Here is a 21,609-nt window from a genome sequence, read left to right as displayed (position 1 = left end):
CACTTAAAACCACCCAATCTGGCAACACTGCCTGTGTACCTGTTCATGTAGCGCATGCCAGACAAGGAGCATCTTGATTGGGTTACTCAGCAAAATAAGCCAATCAGCTTTCAGCATGGGCGGGCTTTTCTCTCTTTTCTCAAGGACCGGAGTTTTCAGTTGTATTGAGTCAGTGCAGCCTACAGGATCGGCATGGCAGAGAGAGAGAGCGCGCGCCCCAAAAAATATATATCAATTACATGTCATATATAAAAGTGTGTATCTTTTATAAATGGGGTTAGCTTATCTAATGTAGCATGTTGGGGAGAATCATAGTATCATATCTATATTTCTGATGAAATTTTAAGTATGATAGCATGTATAACTCTCCTACTTATTGCTCATTTCATGGGGGGGGGATTGTTGGCGTGTGCCGCGCGGGAGCGTCTGCCCAAATTTTTTAGGCCGAGATGAACTTATAGTTTTTGATTTAAAAAAAAATTTCCAATATGTAATGCCCATTGTACACGCCTGTTCTTTAATTCAAAATCACCATCTCGATCTTCAGATCAACCATATGGTATCTGCATTACATTACACAACATCCTGTCCAGATAAAACCTAGTTAGTTCACACAACAGTTGAAAGGGAAGTGATAAGTGATGTTGAATGTTGCCTGCTTAATACGCAAGACCCTCCTGCTACCATGATAACATCAGAAGAAAGCTTCAGAGAATTATATGACAGAACTTTTTTCTGGTTTGCACTTCATTTTAAAGGATTAGAGTATTCAAAGACATGAATAGCTAAAATGCAGAAATGTAATACTGTAGAGCTCGTTTATATTAAAAGGTGCATTGATTTTTTTGAAATCATCAAATGTTAATTGATTTAAAAACAAGTCTCTTGTACCATATTAATCATTTTCACCTGGGAGTCCACCAAGAAGGGGAATTTATTTCCAAATAAATTGCAAATTTTTGCTGATAAAATTTAATGGTTTTGGGGTAAAAAAAAAAAAAAAAAAAAAAGCCAAAAATCATTAGCTCCATGGGCCCCACCCCGGTTTTTTCAGACTTTTAAAATATTTTTCATCCTCATCCCTGCTTATTAATCTCAGTTGCCAGATCTTTGTATTTAGCCGTCTCCTTATCCGTCACGCTAAAATCTCCAAGCACTGCCACGTCTAAGTTTCACTGTTCCTCTTATCTACTACAACAATATCAGGCGCCCGAGCTTCTATCAGTTCTGATGTTGAAATCCCATAGTATCTTTGTTCTCCAGTACCGGTTCTGCTCCGTGATCACACTTTTGACTGCGATTGAATCCATACTTCTCACATCATTCCCAGTGAATCATATGGCCCTTTTCCACTACCCTTTTTCAGCTCACTTCAGCTCGCTTCAGCCCGACACGGCTCACGTTTCGACTACCTCAGAACAGCATGACTCGGCTTGCTTCAGCCCTGCTTAGCACCCAAAACTCGCACGGTTTTGGAGTGGAGCTGAAGCGAGCCAAACCGAGCTGAGTGAGGCTGGGGGTGTGAGCAGACACTCCCCTGTGCACTGATTGGTGAGGAGGAGTGTCCTCACATGCCCACACACGCCCCGCGAGCACACTGGGATCTGTAAACACCGTAAACCCGGAAGAAGAAGAATTACGAATTACGAGAATTTCTGAAGCCTTATGCGCCTCGCCTCATCTATACGCTCTTGCCAGTGTCTGTTGGCGTTGTCAGTGACAACAAGCCACAGCATCAAAACCAGCAACACTAACGACTCCATGTTTATTGTTTACTATCCGGGTCGTGAGGCTACCGCTTAAAAGGTCACTGATGTCACTGTTTGCGCCGCTTAACGACATCACGTGACGTCCACCCACTTTCGCTAACTCCACCCAATGTGTCCACCCACTTCCAGCCAGCACGGTTCAGCGCGGTTGTAGTCGAAATGCAACTCCAACAGCCCAACTCAGCTCGACTCAGCACGGCACAGCCGCGTTTGTAGTGGAAAAGCGGCAATAGTGGCCACTTTGTCATGTCTCTTTTTATACGCTGTCTGCGCCAACTTGCTGCATTCACCGAGAACATGCATAATTGTCTCGTCTTTTTCGCCACACATTCTACATTTCTTTGTTCCGCCGCCGCCTTTCATTATCGTTACCTTGTAGTTGTGGGTAGGTAATACCTGGTCTTGTGCAGCCATTAACAATCCTTCTGTCTTTCTTCATAAAGCCCGTCTCCAAGAGCTCCCGTTCATCTCCTGTGTCCTCGTCGGGTACTTTCTCTTTCCACCCTTTTCCTTTTCTGTTCTTAAATCTTTTCTGATTTTTGTCCATCTTCGTTGCATTTTTTTTTTTTTTTTTATAATATCCCACCATCTTTGTAAAACTAAGAGGTCTCTTCAGGACAGTACATGTTTTGTAGGTGCTGTCAGTAATGGCTAGCATCATCTTTGATACAGTTACTGGTATACTCATAGGTACCACTTAATTATATAGAAAATTCATCCCCTGGTGAGACAGATGTTCGGCAGCTGCTGCTTTTAAAGATTTAAAGATTTATTACACTTAAATAATCCTGAACATACTGCCTTTGTTTAAAGAAGCGGTTTGTCATTTGTAAGACCCTGAAAGTCCGTTTGCCTTGTGAGTCGTGCTGTTAAAGAACCGGGTCAGAGTTCTGCTGTTCCAACTATGGACGGAGTTCATTTCTGGGCCAGAAAAATAAACAGAAGCCTGCAGTGAAGGATCTGCCAACCTTCGTTGTACGATACTTTTCAAATCAGTTTTTGTAAGATATCTTTGAAATGATTTTATTACAGCTCTTGAAAGACTTGAACATCTGGTAACTTCTGGTGGCGAGTGTGTGTGTTTTTATTGGATTTTGGTCCTATATTTGTGGCTGTGTTCTAGCTTGCAACTTTTTTTTTTCTCCACTGAGCACTTGGCTGACATTTTAGTGTCTTATTTTGAGAAACAAGTCTTTTTTGAACTTTATTATTATTTGGGGACAGCAGTATACATTACAAAACTTGCATCAGGACCAAAACGGCTTCGTTTTTCTGCTGTCTGCATTTAAAAAAAAATTAATTAGCTAAAAAGAACATCAGAAACATGCATTAAATTAAGAACTTTTGTACAAGTTCCCAGAGGTAAAGTGTACATAAACGAGTATATCGGCAGAGACTTGAAAGAAAATAAAATGAGGCTTGCAAGAATATGATAGGGTCTTTCATTCAATACCTCCAGCAAATCTGGCTGTAATGACCTTGCATATTGTTCCAGAATTTAATAAACACATTTTTCTGAAGATGAAGAGAAAAATAATCTTTTCCATAACAAGCCATTTCCTATAACTATATAATCAGGCCTGTATTTGAGGGGGAGGAGTCAAGAAGTAACCAACATCTTTTAAGTGCATTTTTACAAATGGATATCAAGTGTCTGGTTTTTAAAGCTTTCGATTTCATAAAATATCTCACAAAATATCAGGCCGTTCTGTGGCTGGGAAGTTATTTCATTTGAGGGGATTCCCGAGTGTGAAATCACTTGCTTCGTGCAGTCAGGCAGACCGAGGAAGTCCGGTGTGCATATGTGCAGGTTTACATCATTTTGCTGCTAAACGAACAGCTCACCACACAAAGGTGCTCGCTGACCACCGATATTTATTAGTTTGGTCCTGCGTTTCCTTTCCTTTGCAACATGATGTCTTCTCACTTTGTTACTGTAGCAGGGCTCGACATTTCAGGACTGCCCGGGACGCATGCATTTGGTAGCCCGGGCCCGCCCATCCTAAGCGTGACGCAACACGAGGGCCTGTTCCGAGCGTAGTCTGGCCAGGCAGGCTATCTACAGCATTTCCAAGCTCCCGAAAAATCGGGAACCAATCAACTTTGAGCATCTCCAACGGCCCTGGGTAGAAGCGTGTTCAAGGCAGTGACGTAGTAGAACTGCGACCGGAAGCCATAGATTGTTTACAGAATCTATGCCGGAAGCGCTTCATTCACTAGAAACATTACGAACATGGAGCAGCGGCAAGCCTTTGACACAGCGGTAGATGCTGTATTGAAAGCATTCAACGGGAAGTTCTCATTGAAAACGGCGCAAAGAGCAGCCCTGGAGGTATTTATTGAAAGGAAGGACGTTTTCGCCTTGCTCCCGACCAGCTTCGGTAAGAGTTTAATCTACCAGTTAGCCCTGTCGCGTCACATACGTCAGAGGAAAGAGTGATGTGATTGGTTTAAGCTTCGTCACAGCCTTTTCTGGCTTCGACCAGTAGCAAACTGAGGCATTTCAGGGAGGCGGGTCAACCACGGGCTCTGGGAAACGGTTTGGCTTAATAGCTTGGCCAGACCGAATGCTCGCAGAGCTTTGAAGTCGCGTTAGCCAGGCTATGCATTTGGGCAAGTTGGAATGAGCATATATTATGAACTAGCACCACAAAAATTAGGCTTTTTGATTTTTTTTTTTCCAGTTCCTAAAAGCGTCCCTTACTACATATCTGCCATTACGTCTTGGCTGTTTTCTTAGTTTTGGTTTCATTTACTGCTTTGCAAGTTATTTTATATACCCCGCTGTTGTAGTATGGTATGCATCACGTGATAATTACAGCTGGGGTCAGACAGACACGGTCTTTCATGCAAGCAAGACTTGATCTGTCTTCAGTATGGTTAATTTTTGCTTGTTCAAACAGAGAAATAGGTAAAAGGCATTACCGTCTCCTTGCTTTCAAGAACAACGAGGAAATGAGCGGTTCAAGAATACGACGAGAGGAGCTCAGCTTGAAAACGCCAGAGAAATTCACGATCGTATTTTACAAAAGTCGGAAGTGAGGACGGAAGAGTTTACTTCAGAACCTCGTTTTATTTTTTTCTGCTCTCATTCGAGTTGGCTCCTTCATGACAATGTTTGGTTTTCTTACAGGTAAAGCCGCTTCCTTATTCGACACCGAAGACCCAGATTGGTTTCAAACAACTCGGACATAAACTCAACAAGGAGTGACATTCGATAAATCCTGAAAGAACCGATTAAGAGCAGAGAGAGCTGGAGCTTTGTTTCTGTTATCAGAGGAACACAGTCCTGTGCAAAATGTCTCCATGGAGTCAGTGTTCTATACAAATAGACTGAACTTTACAACAGCTGCATGCATATGAAATGGAAATAAATCGACAGACGCAGGAAAAACTTTGATAAAATTGTCCGTGACTCACTTGTGCCTTTTAAATAGAGAATAAATGAAGAGGGAACTGAACGTTAACGGTTTATTGAAATTATTTATACAAGGGTGATTATAGTTACTATAGGGCTACAGCTGAAATGTGCCGATTCTGTAAACATTTATAATTATTGTACCATCCACTGTTAGATAAAATTTAAATAAAATCTTATAGTTTGAAGTGTTATTTGTAAAATATCTTGCTCTAGACTTTCAGATATTGTTTTAACAATAAGCATCACTGTATAAGTAGCTGTTTAATTAGATGTCTGTGGAGTTGCTGAGACATGGAGGGGCGGGAATACCATCTAGCCCACAGTTCAGGTCCGAGTCCTTTGAGGGTAAGGCCAAATTTAAAAAAAAAAAGTGTTTCCGGTAACCCGACCGATCGAGAATTTCCGCGTCGAAATTGCCGACCGTAAAGTTTTTATTACAAATTTCCCTCGATATTTTAGTGTAAGCGGCGTTAGTTTGTCATAATTTTTTGTTTCAACGCATTCAAGTTGTGAAAGAAACGATAAAAAGTAAAATGTTTCGCCACTTCTATCAGCCCTCCTGCATAAACTGAGCCGAGCCGCCATTTTGAATCCTCATTCAAGGCTGTAATGCAAATTGCTTCCTTTTCAGTATACAAGTGCACTTCCATGGCAGGGAAAAACACTACATTTTGTTGCCTATGTAGTCCCCTATTTATACAAATAGGAGTCATTCAGGATTCAGCCATGTTTTTGCTCGACCCAAGTTCTACAGTAGGCTAGGCCGTCTGCTTTTAATGGAAGTAGCCTAGCCTAGGACGTTATTTTCACGTTATTTCTTGATAAGGTGTTTTCACGTTATTACATGAAAATATCATGAAATATCGCTTCCGTAGATCATAACTCGAACTCTCGCGATATTTTTTTTATTCGTTTAAAGATTTAAAACACTTATTTTATTATGATGTGTGGTATAAAGGATTCTGTGCCAAAATACTATTTTGTAAGATGTTTACTTGTGTTAATTTTTTCGAACAAAATAAAAAAAAAAATTAAGGGAAAAAAAAAAAAAAAAAAAACTTTCCTACCTACCGACCTTATTTTAGTATTTCATGTTACCGGAAACACACTTTTTTTTTTTTTTTGGCCTAAATGCTTTGGTTTTTGCAGCACTCTGTCCCCAGGGGGTCTTTAAACTCCTCTTCTGCGTTGGGACTCTTGGGAGGGGGTATATTCCAGCATCTAGCGTTACAATAGTAATTTTAACGCTAGGCCACAAATCTGCACCGTCATGCCAGTCATTTAGAGGAATTTTGTACGGATCATAATTGCTAATAAACTAATTTCCGCATATATCTATCCTTTGCTTCTGTCTGACTAAGATTATTCAAGTAATCCGGTAGTAAAACTTTTACATTCTGGTGGAATGGTGGCCAGAGGTAGTGGTGCCCTAGATTTGCTCCATCTGCTTAGACATTTCAGTTCTTACTTGTCTTAGTCAGTTGTCTTGCCTAGTTGAACGTTTAAAAAAAAAAAAATTCCTTTTTAGATGTTTTGATAGTCCAGTTAGTCTAAGGTCGTTTTGTTGATTTTTAAACAGATAAAAGTACACGTTTTGTGTTCCAATAAGCAAACTTCAACTTGATGTGTGATCATTTTACGTTGCATTCACAACTGGTTTTCCTAAAAAAAAAAAAAAAAAGTAGTACTTGCAAAATAAGGGGCAGGTAGGTTTAAAAGTTAACATCGAGCCCTGTGTAGCCAGTCTTTCATGTTTCATTCGCACACTCACGTCCTCCATATTTTTTTTTTCCCTCTCCTGTTTCAAATTTGTATCCCAAAATGCCTTGTGCGAACCGGGAAAGCCCATCACATGATGTAGTATCTTGAATTGAGTCATATTGAAGCAGGAAAAAAAAAAAAATGGAGAATTTGGGGCCACGTGGCCCCAAATTCATTAATTGCTCTATGGGGGGGGAAGAGAGATTCTTTTTATGACCTAAACTTGAAAAATCTGAAAGGCAGTCTACAATTTTAATATGTTCAAAATGATCGTGTAGCTGGAGATATCTGTAAGGCCCCGGTCACACCGCCCGAACTTTGCTGGAGCGTTCCTTGAACGGTAGGGAGGGGGGGCCAAATTTCGACAACGCTCGTCGCCGCGCACAAAATGGGAAAAAAATCGAAAACACGGGCGTTGGCTTAGCGGTGCACCGCTGAAGCCGGCGTTGCTTTAGCGTTGGTTTAGCGGTAGCGAGCGTTGGTTTAGCGGTGACGCAAGCGTTGGTATAGCGGCGTTCTGCGCATGCGGGCTTTGGCTCGGCGGGGGTATAAAGTTGGTTTAGCACCAATCATAGCAAGTCTCTCAGCATCCATGGTGATACAGTTTTACTGTAACTTTGAGCAAATTCGATATAGATGAGGTCTGAACTCAACGGCAGCTCGATTCCAAATGAGCTCCTGGTCCATTTCTCCCCGTATTTATAGCCAAATTCTGGTCCCGCTCCGACACCTCTATACCAACGCCAAACCAAAGTTCATCGCCGCCATGGATAGCTGCTTCAACGCCCGACACCGTTCCAGCAACCCCGTGTCCGCTCGTAAAACCCTTACAACCGCTCCACCAAAGTTTGTGCAACGTTTAATCGCTGCCCGGGCAACACTGGCGAAGCAGCGGTGGTCCAGCGTTCAAGATTTCTGCGTTGGCCTAGCGGACCCAAGCGTCCACGAACTTGCGTCTAGCGGTGCCAAACTTTGACTGGGCGTTGGTGGAGCGGGGGTGAACTTTGCTGGGGCGGAAAATTGCCCCCTCCTCACCGCTCGCAATATTTTGTGCAGCTCAAAACTTTCGGAGCGGTAGGAGGGCCCCTCGAGAAACATCAGCGGTGGCCGAGTGTATACGGCGTTGCTTTAACGGGGGCCAACTTTTGTTAAACGGTGGTGAGCGAATTTTTTTCACCGCTCCAGGAACGCTCCAGCAAAGTTCGGGCGGTGTGACCGGAGCCTAAAGATCAAATCGTTCAAGACCGTGTTACTCAGCATTTAAATCTATATTTTAATAGGCTTTAACGCAGGATCCTAAGATTTTTAATTGGGCTTTAATCCATGGATTTTGTACATTTTTGTAAGCCAATACTGAATGAATTGGGGTGCATTCAAAATGGAAAGTTCAGAGTCCTTCCACCTGGCATGAAAGGTTGGGTTACATGTAAGGATTTAATCTGGGCTGCATTTATTTAAAAAAAAAAAAAATAATCCTGAAAATGGGGTAGTGCCATCTTCCTCCCTTAGTACTGTAGAATGAATTTAACCCTGGGTTTTCGTCCTGATTTAATTAAATCCGGAAGTTCTCATATTCAATTCAGAAAATTATTTGGAGGAAATTTCTGCAGGGAGTGACTTGAAATAAGTAATCATGGAGGAATTTTTTTTTTTTTTTAATAAACACAGCATCAGTTCTGTCATCTGACTTTAAAATGCAATCTGCAATAGTGTGTGTGGTTCATGTTCATACCCTGTAAGGCCTTGAAGCCTTGCAGAGGCACTCGAGATGAGCCGGTGACGAACTGCAGCAGTCTGGCTCTGCGCTCCTCATCAAACGACTCAACGGCTTTCCAGAACCACTTCACCACACTGCTATCGGCTGTGCAGTGCTTCAGGCGCGTGTTCACCCTCCAGTCCTGGATGTCGATCTTCCCCAGGCCACACACGATCAGCTGCAGGACAGAACATACACCACAACCCTCAGCACACAGAAATGACCAGATATCCCCTTCACTGCCTCCTCTCCTTCAGAAACCATGTCTGTCTGTGGTTTATAGCAAACCTCCAGTTCCTTCTCATCAAAGGCCTTGAGTAGGTGCTGTGGTATGACCTCGTTAAAGCCTTTCTGCAGAGCCAGAAACTGAGCTTCGATCCCATGTAGGAAGCGCCAGTTCACGTACAGCCTACAGGCAAGAGATCAGTACAGTGGAGTTAGAGAATCATTAGAGCACAGTAACGACTTAAGCACACAACTGGGTAAAACCAGTCATTAACCTGACGAAATGGGATGTGGCTTACCTGACGTACTCTTTCTTGGTTTCCTCAGTGACTGGGATGTTCTTGCCATTGGGTTTAAGCTCGTGCTGGATGATCTGTCCGTAAGCGCTGTGTTCCACACAGAATGTGTGGTCCAGTACACCTGTGATGTCATTTTCCCTGTCCAACCCGCATACACGTTTCATATTTAACATGGTGTTTTGTTTTTTTAAATATTAAAATTGCTTGTTCTAGGAAAGCTGATTGAATACTGTTATTGACTGGCAGCAAGGTTCACTTTATGCACTATCGTCTGTACAATAATTAAAGGCGTCACGCAGTGGCGATAAAAGTCGCATTATTCTGCACCAGAATGCTTTCGAGATTCGAAATAAATTGACCATCGATTTTTCAAAAGCTTCCCGCGGTTGTAATCGGTCATGCCTTATTTGGTCATGCCCATCACTTGAAATTTCCCGCGTTCGCAGCGCCCCCTCTCGGTCAACGGAACAGCTGCGTGACGTCATACCAGTAACCACTCGGTGCAGTTGCAACGGCGGACACACCAGAAAATAGGAGCGATGCTGAGGAAATTAGCTTTGATTTTACCGATACAGAAGAAGAAAATGGCCCACAAGTAGAGATTTTGACAGCTGAATGTCCTGGTGGTATCCAGCCTTACAGATTTGAACCGGAGCGCTCATCTTCAGAAGAAAATGAGGACAGTTCTGACGACGACAGAAACGAAGACGAGAATGAAGACGACCGGCGACTTGAAGACTTGTTTTGGTTGGTTTCTCTGACTAAATCACGACTTGTGTGTATTTTTAAAGACCATTTTCACTTGAATTAGAATGCTGTGTGATTAATCTATGATTATGTGTAATACTGATAGCTGTAGGGGGTGAAAGTATAGCTAGAAAGATTGAATTCTAGCAACTTGACAGCTTGCGATCTCGCGAAATGCAGTGGGCCTTCTGATACAGTAGACCCCTTGATATTCCAGTTTTCATCATTTTCCTTTTATTGCGGTTGATTTTAACTTGATATTCAGTATGTTATAGGCTGGGAGTATTGAGCTTTGTATTGTATTGTTTAGTAAACGTACAATCGTCAGTAATAAGCAGAGCTTTGAACCGGTTCAAGGAACGAAAACGAAAACCGGGAACTTTTTCTATTTCACATGGAACAGAAACGAAACCAGAAACTTTATTATTTTTTATGTTCCGGAACAGAAACGCTTATTACAAATAATGGTAACCGGTTAATACCGGTTTTTATTTCGTTCCTCAAAGTTTCCGTAGCCTACAAATAAAATAGCCATTCTTCTCCTGTGCAAGTTTCTATGACCCGGTGGGGTTCACTTCCTGTGTGACGTTCGCTGACTGAATGGAGAGAGCGGGAGGGTGGACTACTATCACGTCTCCATTACTGAGTGTCTGAGCAAAGAAGAGCCTGAACGATGCAACCTCCCTATTGGCTGTTTGTAAAAATGTATCAGTTGTTGCCCTTCCCACGGGAATCATCGCGGACTCGAGAGACGAGACCTGACGAGTTAGTTCGTTGGTAGCAGAACAAAATGTCTGGACACAAATCGGGTTTTCAGAAAAGGAAAGAAAATAAACGGAGGGTCGAAAATACAAAAAAGGAGGCAGAAAATGCAAAACGAGTTTTAAGGTAGGACAAATGGTTCCTTTTTAAGGCAGCCCGCCGTGGCTGCAGGCTTTCAGTTGTCATTGAATGGTTAGTTTTCTGAGGCAGCCCGCCGTGGCTGCCTGCAGGCTTATTTATTATAGCCCATTTAGTTAAAATAGTTGATATAAAATGTTTATAGTTATTTATGTGATGGTTGTCCTGATTTAGACTGGTGTTTTTTTTTTTTTTGGGGGGGGGGGGGGGGGGGGGGGTGGTTGCGCGATGTTGCACCCGGGTCCAGATTAGGGCAGAACCGGCCCTGGCTACATTTCAGGTGTAGTTTGTTTTATGTATGTATGTACTTGCATAGATGTGTACTTGGTCTTCCAATATGGCGCCTAACAAAATCTCGCGGCGCGGTGACGTCATGCGGTAGCCCTCTATAGGGCCTGACTAGCCTTTGGTAACACACTAAACGAATTCTCTTTCATTTTTGGCACTTTTTCTGTTTGTGTAGATGGGAAGACATACTGAGAATCCAAATTGCCAACATTTGAAATAATAATTGTTTTGAATTATTTCTTGTCTTATTTAATGAAGGTTGTAATAGAATTAGCCTACATTTGGCTTAAGCTGGATGAGACAGAGACATAATTTTATAGCCATTTGTTAAACAGCTGACAGGGAACGTAATTAACCGGTCCGGGAACGAAATTTTTTTGTTCTAACCGGTTCGGGAACGTCTATTTAATGGTGGAACCCAAAACCGGAAACGTTAAAATTCTGGTTCAAAGCCCTGGTAATAAGTGATAATTATTAGTTAAAGGCAGCTCTGTGGCATAAATCACTGTAAAATTTGGACACAAGTCCAAATTTGGCCTTTTGGTTTCTATCCTATAGATCTATTTTGCTCTCCCATGATGATCTTAGACCTATTAAAAGCGACATGGGGTGTTGTACATAATATTGCAAGATCATGGAGGTTTAATTGGAGTTTTGTGGAAATGTTTTTAAAAAGCTAGTAAAGGTGGCTTGGGAAGCTGGAAAGCAGACATTATAAACAAACAAAATTTATTTTTAATGCATGTTTTCCAGGTGCAGTTGTGGAAACTGTAGAATTATGCCAGCATCACCCAAGGGAGGTTACTGGTATGACGTCACACATAAGTTGACCTAGTTAACGGCTGGCTGCCTAAATTTGGCTGTGCGCGTCAACTTTAAATGCTTGTAGCGGGCGCATCGTGACACTGAGATCGCGGGAAACCGAGGGGCTTGAATAACCCACCAAACCCGACATTTTGACACATGATATAGCCTGATTGCTGAAATTACCGCACGACGCCTTTAAAAAAAAAAAAAAAAACACACACGTGAATGAGTGTGCTTTTTCTGATCTGACTCACAGGATCCAGATGAGGCTGTTGTGCAGATCCGGGTCCACGGCCTCCATGTCATCAAGTGTGATGGATTTGCCTAGTAACTGTTTATAGAAGGGAAGAGTGAATCCTCCGTCGATGTAATGGCCATGAAACACCGCCATGCCCATGATCCGGCCCACAAAGTGGAAATAGGACAGGTGCTCCTACACGCACGACAAGGGCTCGGTTTAAAATGTAATCGTGGACAGTTACAGTATGTCGAGTTGCTATTTTTAACTTGCAACATTTCCATTCGTATGCCAGACTCACCGGGTTAACGGCAGAATCGGGGTTGATCTGAAGCGTGTAGATGTCGTCACGTGAATACTGGAACAGGCCGTAGTACGGGTTGAGCATCTCGTGGGATAACAAGTACAGCCATTCTCTAGTGCAGAGATCAAATACAAAACTTGTGAAATTCCTCACAGAAGTAAAGAAACATCTTGGAGACTATTTTTCACGTAATTGTGTGGCCTTCGTTTTTACTGCCGTGTTTAAAAAAAAAAAAAAAAAAAGTCACGTGACTGAAACCCAAGAATAGGCTTTCAGGTCATCTGACTTTTTTTTTTTTTTAAACCAGAAGTGAAACTGCTAAGAAAACAGCTGGGTGGTCTAGCAAACAACTAGCGATAACTTATCACCGTATGCTTGCACTAGAATCCACTGTTCGCTTTAGATCTATTCAGAAGATTGCTATGTGCAATGGAATCGACCCCTACAGTCCGGGAAAGAAGGATTGGTCATGAAAACCATCCTTCAGTCGAGTTCCCCGACATCTCGAACTATCTGGTGTTGCAGACGTCCTTCTACACCGCAAAACAGATGGAAGAGTATGGAGGCTTACAACTTTTTTTTTTCTAAGTGGCTGGGTAAAGGACCTCGCGATCGAATGAATCCTGGATTGTTTTTTAAGCTTTGTGTCTTTACAACAAAGCGCTTCAAGCTGAAGTGTAAACAACAGTTGGCTCTTATCTCTCAGGTAAATCATTCACAAAGATCATCAGAAACCCCTGGCTCTTAGTTAAACAAATGATCAGGGAATTTTGTCGCGACCTTCATGCATATGGACTTTGTGAGACGGGGGGAAAAAAAAAAAAAGCACTTGGAAAACACTAACGCCGTAGCTGAGCTGGAGATACAAACCTTTCACCAAGTGATCACTGCGAAACTCGAGCGTGCTTCGACTCAGCTCCCTTCGATTTCAGCGAGCGGTTCAAAAGCCACCTTTCGCGACGTCTTTTTGTGAAATCCTGCGTTTTGTTCACCCTTTTTTTTTTTAGTTCACGGGGAACCCTGAAGAAACTTATCAATTTCACAGAGTGATTCAAACAATGCACCTTCTCCGTACAAACGCTTTGTCAACTGAGCTTTGGTAAGACCACCAGCTCAAGTTTTGAACAACTAATGAGGCCGATGTGACGTCACATGAAACCCAAGAATAGACATACTGTACCTGGCCACGCCTCCGTAATCAAGCCCCTCCTCTCCTCTGAACTTCACCATCAGCCTCTTCCATAAGTCCTTCTGCCTCATCTTCATAACCTGCCGATACGACTCCTGTGTGCGCACGCCAACACGCAGATTAAGTAAAATTAAGACATGTGGATGATTCCAGTCAGTGGAACTGTATCAGTGACCTTGGTAACAATTTCATAACCTACAAAAGCAGGAGTATAGTGCGCCTTTGCAAGTTTTTTTTTTTTTTTAATCAGACGACAAGTTATTCTACACTATGAAACACTCAGGCCTCAATTCTCTCAAACAAAACATGTTAAACTCCCTGCCCAGCAATAAATATCTGAGTCCAGGCTCTCCAAGCAGCTCTAAAGGATGTCTGTGGAGAAAAGGGGAAAGAACAGAATGCACCAGTTTGAAAATGAGAGCATGAGTTTATAGCACTTGTTAAAATTATGTAACCACTTGACTGTTTCCAAACTTTTCACAAAGCAAACTCCACACTCCAGCAGTGGGAGAAACATCTGACGAGCCATGCCAGCCTGGAGAGTGCTGCGTTTCCTCACTTTTACTTAACATCCATCACAATATTTATGACGTGCTAACATGAATTTTTGCATTTGGTACAAGAGTGAAGACTGTGCTCATCATGCAGGTAGCTAGACAACACTAAACTCTTGATGCTGTACGAGAGCAGAAACATCAAGAATATTAACATCCACGAGGAAGATAACTCCAGTAGCATGACGTACTGTTGACGCTCGTCACTATGACCGACGCCATGGAAGTCTGGTTTCCTGTTCATGCTAAGTGTAAATGTTTCAACTTCTAAACAACCCAAAAGTGTACCACTTATGCCGCTTTTCCACTACAAACGCGGCTGAGTCGGGCTGAGCCGTGCCGTGCTGAGTCGAGCTGAGCGGGGCTGTTGGAGTTGCATTTCGACTACAACCGCGCTGAACCGTGCTGGCTGGAAGTGGGTGGACACATTGGGTGGAGTTAGCGAAAGTGGGTGGACGTCACGTGATGTCGTTAGGCAGCGCAAACAGTGACATCAGTGATCTTTTAAGCGGTAGTCTCACGACCCGGAGAGTAAACAATAAACATGGAGGACATGGAGTCGTTAGTGTTGCTGGTCTTGGTGCTGTGGCTTGTTGTCACCGACAACGCCAACAGATACTGGCAAGAGCGTATAGATGAGGCGAGGCGCATAAGGCTTCAGAAATTCTCGTAATTCGTAATTATTCTCCTTCCGGGTTTGCGGTGTTGACAGATCCCAGCGCGCTCGCGGGGCGTGTGTGGGCATGTGAGGACACTCCTCCTCACCAATCAGTGCACAGGGGAGTGTCTGCTCACGCCCCCAACCTCACTCGGCTCGGTTTGGCTCGCTTCAGCCCCACTCCAAAACGGTGCGAGTTTTAGGGGCTAAGCAGGGCTGAAGCGAGCTGAGTCGTGCTGGTTTTTGGTAGTCGAAACGCGAGCCGTGTCGGGCTGAAGTGAGCTGAAAAAGGGTAGTGGAAAAGGGCCATTAGACTCTTCTTAAAGTGCCATTCCACCATTGGATGTATTCTTTGGCATAAAATACAATATATTTTATGACATGATCAAATCAAATCAAAATCAAGTCAAGTTTATTTGTATAGCGCTTTTAACAATAAACATTGTTGCAAAGCAGCTTTACAGAATTTGAACGACTTAAAACATGAGCTAATTTTATCCCTAATCTATCCCCAATGAGCAAGCCTGTGGCGACGGTGGCAAGGAAAAACTCCCTCAGACGACATGAGGAAGAAACCTCGAGAGGAACCAGACTCAAAAGGGAACCCATCCTCATTTGGGCAACAACAGACAGCCTGACTATAATATTAACAGTTTTAACATGTATAACCCTCAACTGTCCTCATGGGGGCGTCCTTCACAGGAGCGGTGCGATAAAACTCCAACCAGACACAGGGCACCAGGATGGATCAAGCAGGTCCGAGGGGCAGAAGAGGCATGACTAGACAGAGAAATCTTTTAGCTTCAAAATGATAGATCAAACATAATTTTTTGACAACGACAAGTATATTAATTTTGCGATCAAAGTCACCTACCCTTTTAATTTCCGCGCGGTAGTGAAACGTGACGTCATCGGCAGGTTCCCCTTCTTGTGTACCACGTCATGTGTGACGTGGCACAGATTATCAGCAATGGCGGATAGAACGCGATTTCCACTTGTCGATTGCTGTGCCGATATTCACCATCGACCGTCTCCTTTGGGCATCACTTGCTATTTTCCTTCGCTTCTTTTCTGAAGCTGACAATCGCGTTCTATCCGCCATTGCTGATAATCTGTGCCACATCACACGTGACGTGGTACACAAGGAGGGGAACCTGCCGATGACATCACGTTTCACTACCGCGTGGAAATTAAAAGGGTAGGTGACTTTGGTCGCAAAATTAATATACTTGTCGTTGTCAAAAAATTATGTTTGATATATCATTTTGAAGCTAAAAGATTTCTCTGTCTAGTCATGTTGTCATAAAATATATTGTATTTTATGCCAAAAAAATACATCCAATGGTGGAATGGCACTTTAACATTGTGAATGCCCCGAGTAATGTTTTCAAATGCAGCTTGAAGTTGCTACATTAGAATGAAATCTTGTAATACATGGTACAAGATAATTGCATAATTTTTTATTTTAACGTCCAATTAGGTATTTGCGTCAGAACTAACTAGGCCTGTAAAGATTTTCCCCATTCTTTATCAACTTAAATATTCATTTTGTTAAACAGCTTTTGTTTCATTTTTTTAAATAAGTTCAATTTATATAGCACCTTTTGCAAAACCCAAGGTCGCTTTACAATAATAAGCAGGGGGAAAAAAAAAAAAAAAGTCCACCAAATAGAGGTCAGGATGTCATTCCAGTGGTGTAGCGGCCACAGTCCCACCAAAAGGCACCAGGAATGAAAGTCTTCCGGATTTACCCGGAAATCCGACAAAACTCTTGAAAATCTCCGGTTTTCCAAATGGAGAAATTTATTTTTCGCGTTCCTAGACGTGGTGTAATACTTCGCATCATCCTTGCATGGGCGCAGTCCTTAAATAGCCCAAACACAGTTCATTGATTAAAGACGGGTGTTCTTTGTTAACGGCACACGAGCGAAGGCGCGCAGGACTGACACTGTTCTGCGCAACACAATCGCACTAGAAAGCATGTTCAATGCAGCTACACTGGCAGCGTCTTTTAGTTGCAAATTACAACTATTTCCTCGTGTTAATAATTCGCCGTGTCAAAACAAGCGAAACTTTCCTCCTCCTTTCGACGTGAAGAGAGGTAAGCAATTTATTATATATTTTTTTTCCCATCAAAGTTGCATTTTGTGGTTTCGAAGCGAAGTTTTAGTGCCGTTTCTAGAACACAACATCAAGAAAACGTGGAAGAAACAGCAATAATGGAAGAGCCGGTATCTAAGCTGCCTAAAACTAGCAGTGTTGATTATTTTTTGTTACATAATGGACTCAGGCTGCCAGTCAGTGTGTGACACACACACACCCTGAAAAATCCTAGCTACGCCCCTGATTTACATGAGAAATTTGGTATTCATTGGCATGTTTAAATTTACAGACAATACGAACTAATGTAAACAATTGGCTTCAACTCGCATAAATATGAATTGGAAATTTTTAGTTCACTTTAGCTTCTGCAAACGCACAACTCTACTAAAAGATTGATAAACGAGGCTCAGTGTCCCCAACATTGAAACCTGAAAGCTTTAGAAACTCTAACAGACCTTTACTTTTTAACAGTACTGTTTTGGGATTTTGCTGAGTTTACCTTCAACTGTCTGATTTTTTTTTTTTTTCAAAGTAATGAACTGTGTAGCAGGAAAATCACCGCGTTTTCTAAATGCACTCCTGAAAATTACTCATTAACTAGGGGAATTAAATTTGATATTTTTGACATATTAATCATGTTTGACTTTCAAAAGTTCAGGGTTTTTTTTCCTTTGCTCCACTTTCATCTCTAAGGCGCACAAAAACAAGTCCCACATCTCCAGCACAGCCGCCGTGACGCCGCCAGCAACATCGCTCGGAACGTCACGCCAAGCATTAAAGCACAGAGCGCTGGACAACCATGATGTTAAAATGAGCAACGAGCTCACTGCAGTCCATAGCTGGGAGCACAAGCATCACCCACAGCAAACCAAGGCCTGGAGGGAACTGATGCCCCAAAACTGGGTCCGGAGCTACACCACATCCAGCGGACAAAAACACTCAAACACAGAAAAAAAAAAAAAGGAGAGAAAATAAAAAAGCTCCGGTTTTTCTTGCCAAACAGTTCGGGCAGCATGGTGATGTAGTGGTTCGCACTGTTGCCTCACACCAAGAAGGTTCTGGGTTCGAGCCCAGCAGGGGCCTTTCTGTGTGGAGTCGGTGTGGGTTTCTGCCAGGTGCTCCGGTTTTCCCCCCACAGTTCAAAGACAGGTGGTGAGGTTAACATGGGGCGGCCACGGGCTAAAGTGCCCTTGAGCGAGGCATCTAACCCCCCAACTGCTCCCTGCGTGTGTGAGCGTGTCTTCACTGCTTCAGATGGGTTAAATGCAGAGGACACTGTGCACGTGACAAAGGTGGCTTCTTATTATTTACCAACATTTGTTAAGGTGGGCGGCACGGTGGTGTAGTGGTTAGCGCCGTCACCTCACAGCAAGAAGGTCCGGGTTCGAGCCCCGTGGCCGGCGAGGGCCTTTCTGTGTGGAGTTTGCATGTTCTCCCCGTGTCCGCGTGGGTTTCCTCCGGGTGCTCCGGTTTCCCCCACAGTCCAAAGACATGCAGGTTAGGTTAACTGGTGACTCTAAATTGACCGTAGGTGTGAATGTGAGTGTGAATGGTTGTCTGTGTCTATGTGTCAGCCCTGTGATGACCTGGCGACTTGTCCAGGGTGTACCCCGCCTTTCGCCCGTAGTCAGCTGGGATAGGCTCCAGCTCGCCTGCGACCCTGTAGAACAGGATAAAGCGGCTAGAGATAATATTTGTTAAGGTTGGAGTAAAATATAAACGGCCTATTAACTAAAATTTTATGAAAGTTAATATCAAATGGAGCTTTTCTAAATAAACTCTTATTTCTCTTTAGCTTCAAGCAGCCTGTAAAAAGAGTTCAGGTTTAACAAGAAATCGATTCGTACAGTCAACGCGTTCCCATTTTAGACTTTGTGCACGTTTTCGTGGTATTAGAACGGTTACTTCCACCTAAGGTGCATTTCCATTATTGTTATTGCACCCTCTGCTGTCTAAACAATGCAATTACAGCTAGGAAAAACCAAGATTACGCAGCTTGATTTTTTTTTTTTTTTAAATAGTCAAATTTGTATCGCGATTTGTCGTATGTATCGCGTATTTGTTACATGCCTAGAAGTATCAATATTTCTTACTGCTGCCTGCCAAGAGTCAAGAAGTCATAGCTTCCCCATCACTTTTTTTTTTTTTTTTTCCTCGCTCACTGACCTCATACAGCAGGAATGCCTGCCTTCCAGGAAACACACACAGCCAAGGAGAGTAGGGTTGTGCTGCTGTTTTGAGAAATTCATATTCCTCCCTTCAACCATGTCTGGAAATATGCACCAACAGTGTTCCATGCAGACCAGCCCCCTACTGCCCCATAATCCACCTGATTACTGTTCAGTATGATGCAACTCACAGGTTTATTTTAATACATGCATTCTAACATGTTTCTGTAGTGACGGGGCTTAATTTAAAAATGAATTTAAAACCGTGTACTCGTTGATTATGGGGATTTTTGTTATTCCAAGAAATCAAGTTGTACGTGAGCTGATGGCCGACAAGGCGCGTACCGTCGAGTTGGCTATAAGCCAGGTACGACGAGATTTGAGTGGAATAATTGTTTATTCTATCAACATTCACTGGATTTTGAGAAACAGAGCATTTTGAGCAAACATTTCTGCTTAGAATGCAAACAAACCAGTGAGAGGACCGTAGCAAATCGTGAAAAATGCTATAATAATAATAATTCTTGAAAAATAAAGGCATGTTCTTTACCATCGAATAATTTTATTCCACATTTTGTTGCTTTTTTGGGGGGGAGGGATTGTTTTTCTCTACTCTCAGAGTATTAGCTGATATCCTAGTAGTGGAGTAGCCAATCGGAGCATGCGATTGCTCATATCCAGTGAATGTGGATAGAATCATGAGAATTATTTGGCAGTTTTGAAAGCTGTTCCTTCCGTCAGAGACACAGTTTTCCAACACAAAGTCTTCAGAAATTTTGCGATTTCTCCAACACGACAAGCTGCGTTTTCTTTTCCATCATGTCATTCTTTGATAAATAGGAAAAATTGTAGTTCTGGAATAAGAGGAATAAAAAAACAGGATGTGTCGGATAGTTATCGTAACTCTGACTGTCAGGCTCTATCATACAACTCTGCTGATGATAATTTTCCTATAACAGTACACTCCCAAGTGTTTCATTCCTTACTTGCTATCCTTGACTTGCAAGTGACGTCAAGGCAAAAATAGAAAGCCGGATGTCGGCCATGTTGGTGGATATACAAATGCAGGCTCGAGCGACATGACATACAAAACAGTCCTGCGTGCGTAATTCTGTTTTTCTGCTGCTTTAAGTGTTTTTAGCTCTGCTGTACATGGCTGTGTTCACAACAGTACTCGCGACCGTGGCACGTTCCGATTTTTTAGAATTCCGTCCGTGATTCGGAAAGACAGCGAGGAAACTTTGCGGCTTAGTACGGAGAGGAGATCTGGACATTTCGTCCAAAGCCTTTTTCATGCGCACCGTCGATTATTTTATATATTTCAGGTGTTTGTGAACGCGCTGCTCAGCACCTAAAGATTTAATATGATCCAGCCGGGTTTAAAAATTAATAACTTGGCCAGGGGAGCTCACAGCGAAGCCAAATTTTACAGGCACGTCCCTCTTCGAAAGAGCACAGTCTTGGGTCGGTAGGACCGTGCCTCGGCCCGGGATTCACGAATGAAGCCCCTGCGAGAGCACTGCTCCACGCCTAAAGACTTTTTAATGTGATCCAGCCAGAAACATAGACGTGCAAGCGAGCAGCTTGAGTGAACTCATCCCAGGGTCAGCAAGTGGCACGGGCTGAAGTGGTTACGCTCTTTAGCGTCGAAGCTGCTTTAGTCAGATTGCATGGAGAATTCCTCCTTTTTTCAAACAAATACCTGAAATATAAAATGAATGACTGGTGCATATGAAAGGCTTTGGACGAAATGACCCGTATTCCTACTCTGGGCGCTAGAAGTGTCGTGTCATCATCAGAAAAGTCAGACTTTTTAAAAATAATATTCTCTATATATTGAATCTTCCCTCGACTGTTCAAATCGTGGTAATACTGAGCAAATTCAGCACTGTTTACAGACGCGCTCTCGGCAGCCGCCATCCTAGTCGCTTTGTATATCCGCCATCATGGCGGACGCTCATGACGTAGCGCATTTTGATCACGTGGTTGCAAGTCATCTATACATGGATGTGTTTTGTATCTGGGAAATAGGGCTGTAACGATACACCCAACTCACGATTCGATTCGTATCGCGATTTTTGACCCACGATTCGATACGCCCACGATTTTTTTAAAATGTTTTTTTAAAGTAGTAAATTTGACTTATTAACATTTACTTACTTACATTAACTATTTAATAACAAATAATTCAGACCACTGCAGAGAATGAGTAATATGTATGCAAAAATGAACAAATGTATATCCAAAGATTGTTTTATTTCTCAAAATAATACTGTTGAGCCGGAAACTCTTTTTTTTTCGGTTCTGAAAGTCATTTTTCCAAATCGTGTAAATCCGTTAAGATTTTTTTTTTGGGGGGGGGGGCTCTCTCACTGTCTCACTCTCATAGGGCCAATGATTTTCTGTGATCGCGGAAAACAGA

The 21,609-nt window shown here is 42.7% G+C and overlaps 1 protein-coding gene across 4 annotated transcripts in view; it reads right to left on the bottom strand.

The window, feature by feature from the left end:
* LOC132884897 (E3 ubiquitin-protein ligase SMURF2-like) overlaps positions 1–21,609 on the bottom strand; it is a 210,884-nt gene that overhangs the window by 16,115 nt on the left and 173,160 nt on the right. For all 4 annotated transcript variants that reach the window (XR_009654501.1, XM_060918944.1, XM_060918942.1 and 1 more), the window contains 6 exons: positions 13,696–13,799; positions 12,513–12,627; positions 12,228–12,406; positions 9,232–9,369; positions 8,996–9,116; positions 8,684–8,885 (listed from right to left, as the gene is read on the bottom strand). Coding sequence is in view for 3 of the 4 variants with exons in the window: in XM_060918944.1 (XP_060774927.1) it covers positions 8,684–8,885; positions 8,996–9,116; positions 9,232–9,369; positions 12,228–12,406; positions 12,513–12,627; positions 13,696–13,799 (859 nt within the window). In the remaining variant the exon portion in view is untranslated. The remainder of the gene's footprint in view (positions 1–8,683; positions 8,886–8,995; positions 9,117–9,231; positions 9,370–12,227; positions 12,407–12,512; positions 12,628–13,695; positions 13,800–21,609) is intronic.

Source organism: Neoarius graeffei, chromosome 4 (genome assembly GCF_027579695.1).
Source record: "Neoarius graeffei isolate fNeoGra1 chromosome 4, fNeoGra1.pri, whole genome shotgun sequence".
In the NCBI taxonomy this organism is placed as follows: Eukaryota; Metazoa; Chordata; class Actinopteri; order Siluriformes; family Ariidae; genus Neoarius; species Neoarius graeffei.
This window is presented reverse-complemented; position numbering and strand designations above follow the sequence as displayed.